The sequence below is a fragment of the Lissotriton vulgaris genome, chromosome 1_1 (assembly GCF_964263255.1).
Source record: "Lissotriton vulgaris chromosome 1_1, aLisVul1.2, whole genome shotgun sequence".
In the NCBI taxonomy this organism is placed as follows: Eukaryota; Metazoa; Chordata; class Amphibia; order Caudata; family Salamandridae; genus Lissotriton; species Lissotriton vulgaris.
Genome location: NC_141685.1, coordinates 1056912760 through 1056927099, shown reverse-complemented (window position 1 = coordinate 1056927099; position 14340 = coordinate 1056912760). Strand labels below are relative to the sequence as shown.

The 14340-nt window shown below is 45.1% G+C and overlaps 1 protein-coding gene across 3 annotated transcripts in view; it reads right to left on the bottom strand.

Annotated features, from left to right (window-relative positions):
• TOM1 (target of myb1 membrane trafficking protein) overlaps positions 1-14340 on the bottom strand; it is a 352338-nt gene that overhangs the window by 199159 nt on the left and 138839 nt on the right. For all 3 annotated transcript variants that reach the window (XM_086962935.1, XM_086962922.1, XM_086962928.1), the window contains exon 6: positions 12029-12178. In XM_086962935.1, the coding sequence (XP_086819061.1) occupies positions 12029-12178 (150 nt within the window). The remainder of the gene's footprint in view (positions 1-12028; positions 12179-14340) is intronic.

Below are 14340 nucleotides of genomic sequence, written 5' to 3'. Positions count from 1 at the left end.
GGGGATGGGAGTTGATGGTTAATGTGCGGGCCCAACGATGGGGTGTTGTTTAAGAATTATGAACCTGTATTCAGGCACGATTGTGGTTGATTGATGGGCTGGGCATGATAGCATCAAAGCTGACGGGGGTTTATATGCTTTATTACTTATTGCATGATTGTCCAGTCTTATCTTAACTCGGAATGTGGATTGCCTTTATTTATATTGGCCCCTTTGTTTTGTTTTGTATGTACTTTAAAATAATAAAAAGATTTTTTTTTAAATCAAAGCACGCGGCCTGCATTGGTTAGTCTTGCATGTGTTTGGTGAGGGATCTCTCAGGGTGGCACAATTTGTGCTGCAGCCCTATGGGACCTTTTTAAGCCTCTCAGGCCATATGTGCCAGGGTACCATTTGCTAGGGACTAATAGAGGTTGCTAAAGGTATTGCCAATTGGGGGGAACAATTGTACAGTTTTGGAACGAAATCTGACACTGGTGACCTGGTTAGCAGGGATGCAGTGGTCCAGTGCACTTCCAGTCAACAGCAACCAAATACCAGGCAAAAAGTGGGGGGGGGGGGCATGTCAAAAAGGGGCACTTTCCTGCAGCTTCCATGAGGCAAAGGCAGTGTATCGGAGTCTGATCGGACACTCAAAGGTTAGCTAGAACATCACACGGTCTGGTTCAAGGGTGAAGCAGTGACAGCTTGGAGTTGGAGAGAATAATGGGTTGCACTTCATCGTCTGGCGTCGACAAAGATTGTCCATGATGTGGTGTGTGCTGGCGACAGGATCAGTGTCGGCACTAAAGCCGGAACAGAGCCAGTGGAGGGTCCCACTGGCACTGAGGGCAGACCCGCCGGCAGAGCTCCAGATGGAGGTACATGCGGTTTCTTAGCGATGACAGGAGTGCCAGAGGGAGCCAGTAACAAACCAAATAGAGGCACCATGGCTTCATGAAAAGGCTGGGTTTGCTAAGGCATCACCAATGTACCAAGGAAATAAGACTGCCACGGAACAAGAGTAGGAATCAATTCTGAAGAGGAATGGCTTTTGGAGCATGACCAAGAACGTTAACACCCTCACACCTTCTCTGGAGTTTGAGAGTGGGGGAAAGTAGAAGAGTCCCACTTGGACTTTCTATGTTCCTTCTTTGACTTATCCAAAAACTTCACATGAGACAATGACTGGCTACATGAATTGCCTTGGGAGCAGTACTGGGCCCAGGACCTTCAACCTCAGCCAGTTATGGCGTGGAGTTTTCTGGTGTTTAACATTTTAGAGTTTGGTTTCGTGTTCCCATATGGTCTAGGGATTCATCAAAAAACAGTTGTTGTAGGCCTTGGAGTAGTGTTCTAGCCCTGGAGTCCACATGCAAACCCAATGGTGATGTGTCACAGACATTTGCTATGGGGTGACATTTTCCCTAGCACACTGTGTTTAGAATTTTTTGTAAGGTGAAACTGTCTCAAAGGGACAAGGGGTTGTTCTGGATCTGGATCTAGTGGTTTCGAAATAAAGGAAGTGATGTCATCAGGTCTGGGTGGCGCTTAAATGCATCTCTACATGTCCATTCCGGAGCAGACTGACGCATGTGCAGAGCCACACAATGCCACCTACTAAGGGGTACTGCAGAAGATTTTCCAGATCCAGTCTGACGCCTGGCAACTATTCAAAAGGTGCGGAATCTGCAGTTTGAATTATCTATCAGAAAGTAACTATTAAGCAAAGGTTGAAAACTTGCATTACAGAAAAATTAATTTTTTACACCATCATTATGGTTCCCTATAGACACCGTATAAACAACAGGATTCTATCAATGTGTACAGGTGAATACATTTAATACTAGTGATGATGGACTAAAATGTGAGACGCGGCCCTTTCTTGTGATGACAAGATGAGGGCACTATGTGCTTTTAAAATACCCCTCACACACTAAGAACCCCTTAGTGTCATGCTTCATCATGGGGGTCTTCCCGTCCCTCTACGGGCGGGGCGTGCTATGACCTACGAGCTACGTGGGAGCACTAGTTGGTGTGACGATAGGCTATGTGTGGTGCAGTGAAGGTGATATCAGTGAGGTGTAGGGACCTATATATGTGAATGCAAAAAATTTAAAATTCCCTGGCTAGTAGAAAAATTGAAATTGATTAAGTTCTCTGGCTGGGAACGTTAAAAAAGGGGGGGGTTGTGGGTAGAGCAAGTTGCTTACTACCTGGTCAACATGTTTCGTAAGTAGTCCCCTACTACTTACTCATCAGGACCTCTGATGTTCCCTACAGAGAAAATAGACTCAATTCAAATTCTAAAGAATATATGCCTATAGTCCTATAACTAAGTAGCAAAAATCGGCTACCTAGTTAAGCTTCCGGGCTTGAGTGGGCCCTAAGGGAAGCGTGGAAAAATCTGACCTGATGTGGTCTTGATAAGACACTTCTAGCGTGCCTCATGAGCTGGCAAGCAAAGGGTGTTCCCTGCGGTGTAATTAACGCTTCATGGAGCAATGCCTTAATCCTACCCTTGTGCCGCTAGCACAAAAAGTATTCATCTTTTTTCTCTGCTGACCGAATGCAGCAGCTAAACTCATCATCCTACCCTTGTGCCGCTAGCGGCACAAGGGTAGGATTAAGGCATTGCTCCATGAAGCAGTAATTACACCGCAGGGAACACCCTTCGCTTGCCAGCTCATGAGGCACGCTAGAAGTGTCTTATCAAGACCACATCAGGTCAGATTTTTCCACGCTTCGCTTAGGGCCCACTCAAGCCCGGAAGCTTAACTAGGTAGCCAATTTTTGCCACTTAGTTATAGGACTATAGGCATATGTATTTTAGAATTTGAAATTGAGTGTATTCTCTCTTTAGGGACCATCAGAGGTCCTGATGAGTAAGTAGTAGGAGACTACTTACGAAACATGTTGACCAGGCAGTAAGCAACTTGCTCTACCCACAAACCCCCCCTTTTTTAACGTTCCCAGCCAGAGAACTTAATAAATTTCATTTTTTTTCTACTAGCCAGGGAATTTTTAATTTTTTGCAGTCACATATATAGGTCCCTACACCTCACTGATATCAATGATATCACCTTCACTGCCCCACACATAGCCTATCGTCACACCAACTAGTGCTCCCACGTAGCTCGTAGGTCGTAGCACGCCCCGCCCCGTAGAGGGACGGGAAGACCCCATGATGAAGCATGACACTAAGGGGTTCTTAGTGTGTGAGGGGTATTTTAAAAGCACATAGTGCCCTCATCTTGTCATCACAAGAAAGGGCCGCGTCTCACATTTTAGACCATCATCACTAGTATTACATTTATTCACCTGTACACATTGATAGAATCTAGTTGTTTATACAGATCAGTTAGGAGGGTGATTCTATCATTACCTCTACACTTCCTCTACTGTTGTTTTGGAGTCCCTATAGACACCTTCATCTGTCTGTTGTTGAAAACCTTTTTGCACAATATAACACAGAGCAGGGTTTGGGTCTGTTCCGGATTGCTATTGGCTTACTTGGTTTAGCAAATCAGATATTTTTGCTGTCTCTTACCTGCCTTTAGAGTCAAGTTAGCCTGGCTGATAAGGGGTGAAACCCCAAAACCAGTCCTAGGATGAATATTTCCAGTCCAGGGAGGACCTGGCCTGGCAGTTTGGGCTGGACTGTTCCCACAGGGAGCAGGGTCTAGACTTATATGCACATGGCTGGGTTCAAACTAGAATGGCATTGGGAGCAAAACAACAATGGATTTAGGCCCAGATCTCTGTAATAGGGTGAATGCATGACATTGTTCTGCATTCTGTCCATCAATTTTTAGGTCTCGCTACCGATGCAGCACATGCGCTGCACGCGTAGCAAGACTTATTGTCGCCGGGTAGCTCGCGAAGTGGAACAGGAGAGGTGAACAAACTTACCAAACCCATTGCAGACAATGGCTGTGACCGCGCGCTTTAGGAGACATGGGCTGTGAACGCGCCCGTCTCCTCTCGCGCGCCGCCACGCTTTCACTTTCGCAAGGGCGCCTGGACAGCTCATGTGCATGCTAAAGCAAGAATGCCTCCCCGTAATCATGCGTGCTGTGAACACGCCTGTCTCCTCTCACGCTCCGCCATGCTTTCACTTTTGCGAGTCACAAGGAAGACAAGGGAACCCTACCCACTAACGAACCAGGGTCAGTACTGTATATCGGAAAACAATGGTTCCAGTGGCACAATAAATGTATGACTTCTAGTCAATACAATCTGTGTTAATTAATAACAATTAGAGGGTTAAAGGAGGGTATCCGACAGAGAAACGACTCTACACAGAAGATTTCATATCATCATTGAATTTTATGTTTCTTTGTTTCATTTTTTCATTCTTTTTCAACAATCAGTAAATATTTGTAGTGTTACAAAATTAAGTGCAAAGTGACCCAAAGTGTAATGTGAAAACCAAGGAGGTACAACAATTATACAAAACTAATAAGAACAGGAGTGACATATAAGGTTTCTAAAAGGAATAATAGTACAAGAAAACGACCAGCAATTAATAATAAAGACAATAGTTTATAACAATGGCTATCAAGAATCATAGGCACTGTTCATAGGGTTCGTTTTCTGGGGGCGTCGACGGCGTTTCGACCCAAGCAGTATAATGGGTCTCGTCAGGACTAGGCAATGTGGGACTCTGTGAATAGGGGGTGAAAAAAATAATAAAAATAGTATAGGAACACTACTTTTAGCGAAGATTTTTAATAATTGGAGATTATTGGGAGGCAAGTAGGCTTGTTACCTAGACGTTTGAATTGCACGTGAACAGGATACTAACTCGAGGGGTGACCACCAAGCGTGAAAACAAGAATAAATGCACTTACAGTGAACCCAGCCGGGTACTGTTGTATGGTGTTTTGCCAAGGGAAAAGAAATAACAATTAATTTAAAATATCATTATATTGCGGCCCATTATATGCTGAGAAGATTCACAGCAACACTTACCATTGTCGTGGTTCAGTAGATGAGGCCGGGTCGCCTATGAGCTTTACAAGACTGCACCAGGGCAGGAGACTACCTTCAAGAATGTAAAAGGCAATCAGATTCCATTGCTAGAGTCCTCTTTTAACCTTCTAGTTGTTATTAATTAACACAGATTGTATTGACTATCAGTTCACTTTTGCGAGGGCGCCTGGACAGCCCATGTGCACGCTAAAGCAAGAATGCCTCCACGTAATCGTGCGTGCCACACACGAGTGTAGACTTGGGCCGGTACACTGGTCATCGTGCACCCGATACCAGCAGCCACGACCATTGAGCCCTGAAGACGGGGACTGCTCCCAGGGAGCCCACTGAGACCACACGCTGGCACTGTGGCAGAGAGCAGACGAAGTACGGCCCGGACCCGTGATCCTGTCCGGAAGCTACAGATTCGGGGGCAGTCGGCGGAGGCTGGGGAAAACGCGCCGGATCACACAGAAGCAGAAACTGCAGCGTAAGCCTTGTTTAGGAAAAGCGGGCAATGCCATTTGTGTCAGATGTAGAATAGCCTGTTACTTATGTACTGCACGTATAAATGTGCTGCAGACTACAATCCGCGAAGGACTTAGATTTACCGCTCTCGAGTTTGTTTACCATATACTTGCTTTGAGCGTTCGGCTGGCGGACGCCGTGGCTGATCAAGAAGCCAAGCATCCTCATACCTTCCTTAGAAAAGCTTACTTATAGATTGGCCTGATCACTCGCCCACATAGTGCTTTGGTGGCTCATCTTGTTTGTTTCTCTTTACTGGAGTCTACAATACTATGCTGTACTTGGACCGTGTTTTGAATTGTGGTCGCTTTCTAGGTTTGTTTTTAATGCCATTAATGTAAAGGTTATTAGAAACACTTAAAGGGGCACTTGTTTCCGCAAACTGAGCGCACTCATTTTTCTTTGGTCCACTGTATTGTGGCTTTCCGATTGGGCTTCGATGCTGAGCCATGTGTACATCCTACTTTCAGAAGTCGCCTTTATCCTACCTTGCAGCTCATTTACATAATGCATAGTTAATCCCCAGTGAGGCCAGACAGACTCTACTGCACACCCCCCCCCTATTGCTGCTGCTCATACCTTTTTAGTGTGTGCACCGGGGGGGGCAAGGTCGCCGCATGAGTATGGAGCTCCTCCAAGATGTTCACAACAATCTGTGATTGCAGCTTCTTATACTCATTTCTTGAGCTAAGCACTCTTGTGGAAGAAGCAAGTGAGCACTTCAGACATTCCAAAACGGGATTACTCAACAACTGGAAAGTAATTTCTACTCTTGCTCATGACCACACAAGTTTTTTTCCTCTGCACAGTGGGATGCCTTGCAATGCAGACTAATTTAAGTGATTTCAATTGCTCATAGCTTTGCTTTAGGCAACTACGAATAGCCAGTTCAATTTGTCGGACTAAAACACCACCACTATTTTCCTATTAGTTCTGCTGCTCATACTACACCAACCGGAAAGGGCTGAAGCCCGCTTCTTTTCTATTGAAATCGTTGTTCACTACCTATTACTGGTGTAGCTGTTTGTGTGCGAATCTTTGAGGCATTGCGATTCTCTCTACACAGTAATCGAATGTCTATAAGCACAGTAACTTTTCGATGAGGCTCCAAATTAGTTTACTTTTGAACATTACCGATTTCGTTCTCCTATATTGCTAGGTCTATACCCGAGGTGTTCTGCTTCAATGCAGTGTGCTGTTTACCCTTGCATCACTGTACACAATGATTTTTTTTTAACCCTTCACATATTCCTGCCCAGCTCAGTACCCAAGGGTCATCCAATAACTTATCAATTCAGCCCAATGGCACTTAAGCTGTTCACATCCAACCATGTTATACATCTCTGTACTGTGATCTATAACTCTCCTGCGAAAACTGTCCCCAGCCCCGATCGTCCCTCTCCCCCCCTCCCACCAGTGTGTGTTACTACAAACAATCTGCACAATCTGCCAGACTCAAGGCCTGATGTGGCTACCATTGAAAGTGATGCATATTATCCTTGTAAGGGGACTGCTCCCTGCTCAATTCCCTCCACCTGTTTACCCTCTGCATAATGATCAGCTAAGGATTGTACTATTGCCTCCCATGCGTGTACCGTCTCTAGTGCCTTTTCGTTGTTCAGACGTCGTGCTTGCTGATATCTAATGGTGCTCTCACTACTCGCCCATTTCAGGAACTCAGCCCTCCATCTCTTGTTATTAGGGCCATCTTTTGCTTTCCAGTGCCTCGTGATTTCCCTCTTAGCTGATATTAATCCCATATCTACGAATTTGCTTGTCACCTTAGTCTTGGATGTGTGCGGGAACCAGTGCAGTATGCAGGTTGCGATATCAAATATTATCTGTCGCTCCGTGACCACGTTCAACACGTCTCCTACGTCTTCCCAGTATACCTTCAGCTTAGGGCACCCCCATAGCATATGTTCCAACTCTACCCCTTCGCTCGCACACCAAGGGCATGCTGCGTCCTCTGCCTTAAAATACTTCCTGATATTACCTGGAGTTAAGTATGCCCTATGTAGTATAAAGAAATGCACTAATTGGAACGTCGCATTTCTCGTGCTTTTCCATGCCCTGCGTATTATTTGTCCCCATGCTGTCTCCAGTATAGGTTTCCCGATGCCCGCTTCCCACTTTAACTTCAGTGTGTCCAGTGGTGCCAGCCCTTCGGTCAGCATTCTAGAATACAGGCACGTGGCCGCCTTGAAGGTCTTGGCCGCCATCACCACGTATTGGCATGCCATTGTTGTTGTGGGCTCTGTGAGCCTCTCCTTCCAGTGTGTCCGCAGTGCCCAAACCAGCGCAGCATGCAGTAAGAATCCTCCTCTAGGCAGGTCGTACCCCTCCTGCAATGCTTGGTAAGGTAGTAACTCCCCGTCCTCATAAAAGTCCCCAAGCACCTGAATCCCCGCCTGTTCCCGGTCTAATAGAGGTGTCCAGTCTCCCCCATGTGCTTATGCTGTAACCATTCCCAGCGGGATCTCAGGCGCATAGGGATGTAACACTCCCGCCCTACGCTGAGAGCGGTTCCAACATAGTCTTAATGTCTTTTCCTCCAGGGAAAGGTCTCTAAGATCTAGCTTTTGTTGCATAACTATAAAGGATAACACGTGCCGCGGAATCCCCTTACCTCTTAAGATCTCAGGGCCCCTAAATTTTTTTGCTACTGCCTGTGTCAGTACTTGTAATTGGGCTGCCAAATAGTAAAGCTCGAAATCGGGGACCGCTAACCCGCCCTCCACTTTTGGTTGTATCAATGTCGCTTGGGCCACTCTTCGTCTACCAGAGCCCCATAGGAATCCTACAATCAAAGATTTTAATGCCTTGAAGATAGAGCTCGGTATCCAAATGGGTAGCGTTCTGAAGTAGTACAACAATCTAGGTAGCGCCACCATTTTCAATGAAAGAACGATGGGTTGGAATGCTACCCTGAGCAATTGTCAGTGGTTAGACTTCTGGCAAGCATTTCTCCCATCACCTTTTGTGTCTTTGATGTACCGCCCTAAGTAGCATGGGTATGTCCAGACAAGTACCCCATGCTCACTGTACCATGGAACCAAGCTACACCCAACTTATGAGCACCAACTAGGCTGAATCAGGTCTTAGGCTGAATGTACTCTGATTCATCAAGGACCCAGCCTGGCAGTTCGGGCTGGACTGTTCCTACTGGAGCAGTGTCAAAACTGATTGGCACAAGGCAGAGTCCAAACGGAGGTGGCATGGTCGGCAAAAGAACAATGGGCTTGAATGCTATCCAATCGATTGACAGTGGTTAGACTTAGTGTAAGCAGTCCACCCATCACATTTTGTGTGGTTAACTATGTTCCACAGCCAAATGTGAAAAGATCCTCAAATGCTCCTTGACAATTAGTCTAAGCAAAGGAACCGATTTATAGTTGGGAAGATGCAGTTATTTTGGGGATTAAGTGCACTTTGGCAAGGTACCAGAAACGGTTTCCGCTGTTTCTCTAAATATGTACATCAACCTTTCCTCACATTACTACACCTAAAATTAGGTACATGCCCATTGTGAGGATTTCTGTATATTATATGGTAAGGTTGTGTGACCTTACAATGAAATCCACTCATAAAAAATGTCTTAGGGCCAGTCAGGCTTGTTTGCAAAACCTTTAGCCCAACTCCGGGAAGCTGTGGCCTCAAGCAGCAAGGCTTAAAGAAAAGAAATAGTGTAAAGCATTTAGAAGCAACAAAAAACTGAAATAAGAGAGTCACACAACACAAAAGAAATCCAACACCAAATTATAGAAATAGATGATATTTTTATGAATTTTGAAAGAGCAAAACCCACCAGAGGGTCCCACAGATCTAGATTTTTAAAGAAAATGTAAATCTCAGATCTTTTAGTCAGAACTGCAAACAACCGTTGGTAACTCTAAAGTTTTGAAACTTTTGAAAAGTGTGAAAGACTTGTGTTTGGCTACTCTGGCCTGACTAGGACAACCACAAATTCAAGGAGAAGGTCAGAGGGATCACTAAGGAGTATTTGGACAGTTACCTGGTCACCAAAGCTTTCTCCAGTCCTGTTCTGAACTTTACACCACAACCGCCATATACTTTAATGGAGTGATCATGATGCCAAGAATGCAGGAGAAGGAGGAGGCTCAGATTCTCTGGGTGCTGTGCGGTCGAGGGGGGTGTCCTTGTGTTTACTCTTCGGTCAGGTTGGGCGACTTTGGCCACAGAGGTCGGGTTCCTCGAAGTCTACTTATAGATAATAGAGTTCCAGCTGTTGGGCTACCGGTCTAGGGTCACAGTGGGTCCAGCTGTATCCTTTGGTGGAGGCTAGTGTCCCTCATGGTTGACAAATCTAGACTCAGATGACACTCATGGGTCTGACAGAATCTGATGCAACTTTTTGCCATAGGGGATCAGTCTCTTGGGGCAGTCAGCCCGATTCTACAGAGTGGCTACTGACTTACTGAGTTACACCACTTTAGCTTTGACCCCAGTGCTATTTCCAGGGGTCACCCGACTGATCGTTGAAGTTACTTCTTTGGTCGCGACTTTTCCTAAAGCCAGGAGCCACAGGTACAGCCCTTTCTTCACTAGCCCAGATACAGCAGATGTAGTTCAGCAGATGGCGCAGCCTCTCTTTGCCAGGTCCAGGACCCAGCAGGGGAGTCCTTCTTTGGTCCTTTCTCCAAATCTGTAGAGATCTGAGGTTCAGGGTGCCATATTTATGCCCAGAAAGTAACCTGGAGAGATATTGTTTTCACTAACCAATGGGCTACTAGGATCTATCCTGCCCTGTGATAACTTCCAGCTATGTTTGGCATCTAGCAATGCCCACTCCCAAGATGTCTGAACCCTTCCTTGGATGTTAGAAGCTTGGTAGCCCACCCTAGAGGTGTGGCTGGCTACCTGTGAGCTACACGCCCACAGGAAAACTGGTTTGGCCACTGGTCTCCCCTCTCTGTTCCCGCCGCCAGTCTGTCTACCAGAACAAATTGACAACCCCTCAAGAGTGTGTTTGCCATTTGCCCATCAAAGGCAACTTCACCTTTGAAGCTCGCCTTCCGGGCCAACACCCTTAGTGTCATCCTGCAAGGGAGAGGTAACACCTCCTTCTGTAGCAGGCTACCATTGTTTCTAAGCCTTGAGGTCATTCACACTCCTACCCAGGTGGGCAGAAATCTGTCTGGTGGTCATCAACCGTATGAGGCAACTGGACAAACTGGGCTACAGAGGGGCAACTTACTAAAAGTTAACTTTCCTTAGAAGTGATATTAAATTTGACTTGGGCATCAAGTTGGGTTTCATGCCACGATTAATTTGAAAACTTGAAGTTCCCATTTTAGTAGTTGCATTCATAATTTAGCTTGGCTGAGGGGTCAGTTGGTAATCTGCGTTAGCTAATGGGGCTACTAACTTTTCTACAGCAAAACGACAATTTGGAAGTGTCATTGTCAGGACAGATTAAAAGCATATGTCCTACTTAATAAGTAGGTTTAAATGGCAATGTCAAACTAGCAACTTAAAACGGCTCTTCCAGGCTGCAGTGAAAGGCTGGGAGACATTTTGTACTTTGTCTGACACAGATGGCACGACGAGTGCTGAAGCCCAGGAGAGGATACTCTGTCTTACTGGGTACCCTTTGTACCATCTACTAGGGACTTATAATTAAGTCAGCTTATGCCCATTGGAGGTAGCCAATTCAAATATACTTTGTAAGGAGTTAGAACATTGGGATTGAGTTCTGGTTAGAAGGCCTCAGTGCGCTCTCAGTCGAAAAACCAGTAGCATCAGTACAACACTTTGGGAGTGATCATGCAAAAAAAAAAACAGCCATTTCCTTACATCCCTCCATGCTTCTGTAACCAGATAACCAGAACAAGTAATATCATATTTCTTGTTCGAAGTCAAGCACCCTGATGCCCTTTTCAGCTAGATTCATTCTCCATATATTGCCCATTATAAAAAAAATAATATTGAGCTATCTGAAATGCACATCAGTTTTTCCAGATCAAGACAGCTGTGGCAGTGCCAAAGAAAGGGGCTTTAGGGAAGGCGTGTTTTTGGGTCTGGCACTATCCTGGTCTACTGATTTTATCAAAATAATATGTATAATATACTTATACAGGCTTTCAGCCTGCCCTCTTCGGCCATTTGTTTTTTATTGCATCGTTCACATTTTTCTTCCGCCCACTACAGCATACTGCCTGGAGCAGTGAGTCAGTCCACTTCAGCCACTGGCTAACTTCAATGAGAGAAATGGCATTCTGGCCTGTCACACAGAGCACATCCGCACAGAAAGTAGTTCCCTTCAGCGTCATGAATTACTATGAAAAGTGTGCTGTTTGAGACTAAAACGCATTTTTTATTTCAGCTACAGTTTATTTAAATTTTTCGATTGATGAGGATACGGCATCTTCCCCACCAACAGTTTTGCAAAAACCATGACAAAACAAACATTGGCCAAACCAAAAGGCTTGCAGCATATGCCAGACCTATTGGCTTTGCCAGCGCGTGTTTCCTTATGCACTTGCCCACAAAAAAAACCCAGAGGTTTAAAGATCCCAAGTCTTACCTGCTCTTGGCTGGGGGCGAAGGGCGTGTCCCCGGTGGGTGCAGCTGGCGGGGGAATACCCATTGGTGGTGCAGCTGGGTAGCTCACTGACTGCGTTCTCTGTGGGGGATCTCCAGAAGCTGAGGATGGATCACTTGCAAACTGTACACTCTAAAAGGGAAAAGCGAAAAAGGGTAGGAGTGAGAGCTTAGCTGCCATTCTGCAAGTCTACGTTTCTGGTACAGTATGTCCCTCATTTCTAGGTATCTCCCTCCAATCAAGGTGTTCAAGTCAGTCAACCAGGGATCCTCCATTTAAATGATCACGTGAAGAGCCAGCACTGGAAAACAGGAGAGAATTCAACCTGCTTTATTGGAGCAGGCCACTCCGGACCCCAAGTTTCAAAAGACAGATGCGTTTCGGCTGTCCTTTATCAATCCAATAAGCACCATTTTGTTTAACAAATAAATACAATGTGACATCATAAACATAAAAGAAATTCCCTACGCAGTAAATTCCATGTCACATACATGTGACAAATTAAAACAGTTAATAAATATAAGTATCTTAATGCATCAAATGCCAATATTATTCCTCTGAACTGCTTTGAGGGAAATTGTTACATTTAACAACCCCTTTAAGAGACATAAAATCTCAAAACGGCTGATTTACATCATGGGCCGCCTTTCCTTTAAATCACAAATTGCAACTATCAAAATTAATAAATGCTGGGGATTCATAGTTACTTTTAAACATCTCATTGTAAACATAACAGAACAAATAACTTTCTTGATGCAAGTCAATAACATTACAATATATATATATATATATATATATATATATATATATATATATATATATATATATATATATATACGGAAGTTCTCCAAGCTCACAGTTTTAGTAAGGCAATGACTACACAAAACAAGCATTGGGAAACACAAATGGCTGTCATCCAACGCCAGCCCTACCCCCGTAGCTGATGTTTGTTTTTTCAAAATGGCCCTGTGGAAAATCTTGGGCCCGCCCAAAACTGGATTAATTAATTTGGGTATTTTCTGCTGTATGAGTGTCCCCCGACTCTTGGTGTGATATTGCTACTTCTTTAGACACTGTGTTGAGTAGGAACACTGGACCAGGGTCAGAGAGTACCGGGGGTGCACAGACTGAATTGAGCGGGGTGTACTTGGAGCTACAACCCAGTTAGGTTTCCCAGATAGAGCCACCAGTGTGCACAGGGGCAAGACAGTGGACCCTGGACTTTCCTTTGTGCATTGTATAAAGGTACAGCAGAGCCGGATAGCTGTGCATTTCTGTAGTACGGACGTGTGTGGTGCACAATTGTTCAAAGATACGACTGGCATTCATGTACAAACCAGGTCTATTCAGCTTGTGTGCCTAAATATGACTTTCTCTCCATTTTACTGTTGTCAGCACATGGGAATGGTGATCAGAGCTCAGCCAGGCTGAAGAAAGACTCACAAGGCCAGGTCCCGACTGGCCAGGCAGAGCAGCAATGCCATCCAGGGACTGGTAGTTTCACATCCACCCCTCCCCAGGAATGGCAGCTCAGTGAGCCACTCAAGGAAAACTCCGGAAGTGAGATAGATTCCGGACACTAGCAGCCGTGGAAATGTCCAGATGAGCTGTGCATGGGGTCTGCTCCTGGCCCACACGTAGCGAAGCAATGTTTCGGCATGGCTGAGGGTGGACAGAGTCTGGGCAGAGGTACACGCAGCGCCAGATTAAACCCTGTGGCGGCCCCTAGGCCGTCGAAATTTCAGGGGCAACTTATCTCCTAACACCCAATGCACCGGATTGTTTTTACAAACTGACAGCTGCCAAAAAATGAGCTTTTAAGAGGCAAACTGTTATGTGAATCTGATATCTCTGGTTTATGTACTATAAGTTGTTTATGGGTACATTACTTTAATAGAGTATTTTCTCTATGGAGTTTTTAATGTAAAGTTTTCTTTTCTTTGAGTTGGTTAATTTTTTCTATCTTTTGTAAACAATATTTAAGAAAGATTGATTGTAAATATCTTTCAAGGTCAAATCAATATTATTTTGATCTGTTGTTGCGGGCCCCTAAAAGGAGTGGGGCCCATAGGCCGGTGCCTACTTTGCCTACTGGGTAAACCGGAACTGGTTACACAAACCAGAAAGTGCTTGTTATTTTGCCACATTCACTCACCTCAATTCTTAAGACTGTGAATCAAGATTAGCTGGTCGAATGAAACATCAAACTTCAAGGTGTTTGTATCTGAACTGGCTGCATACGTGCTGCTCAAGGAGAGGATGCCGAAGCAGTTCCCCAGTACCAGCTTCACGAA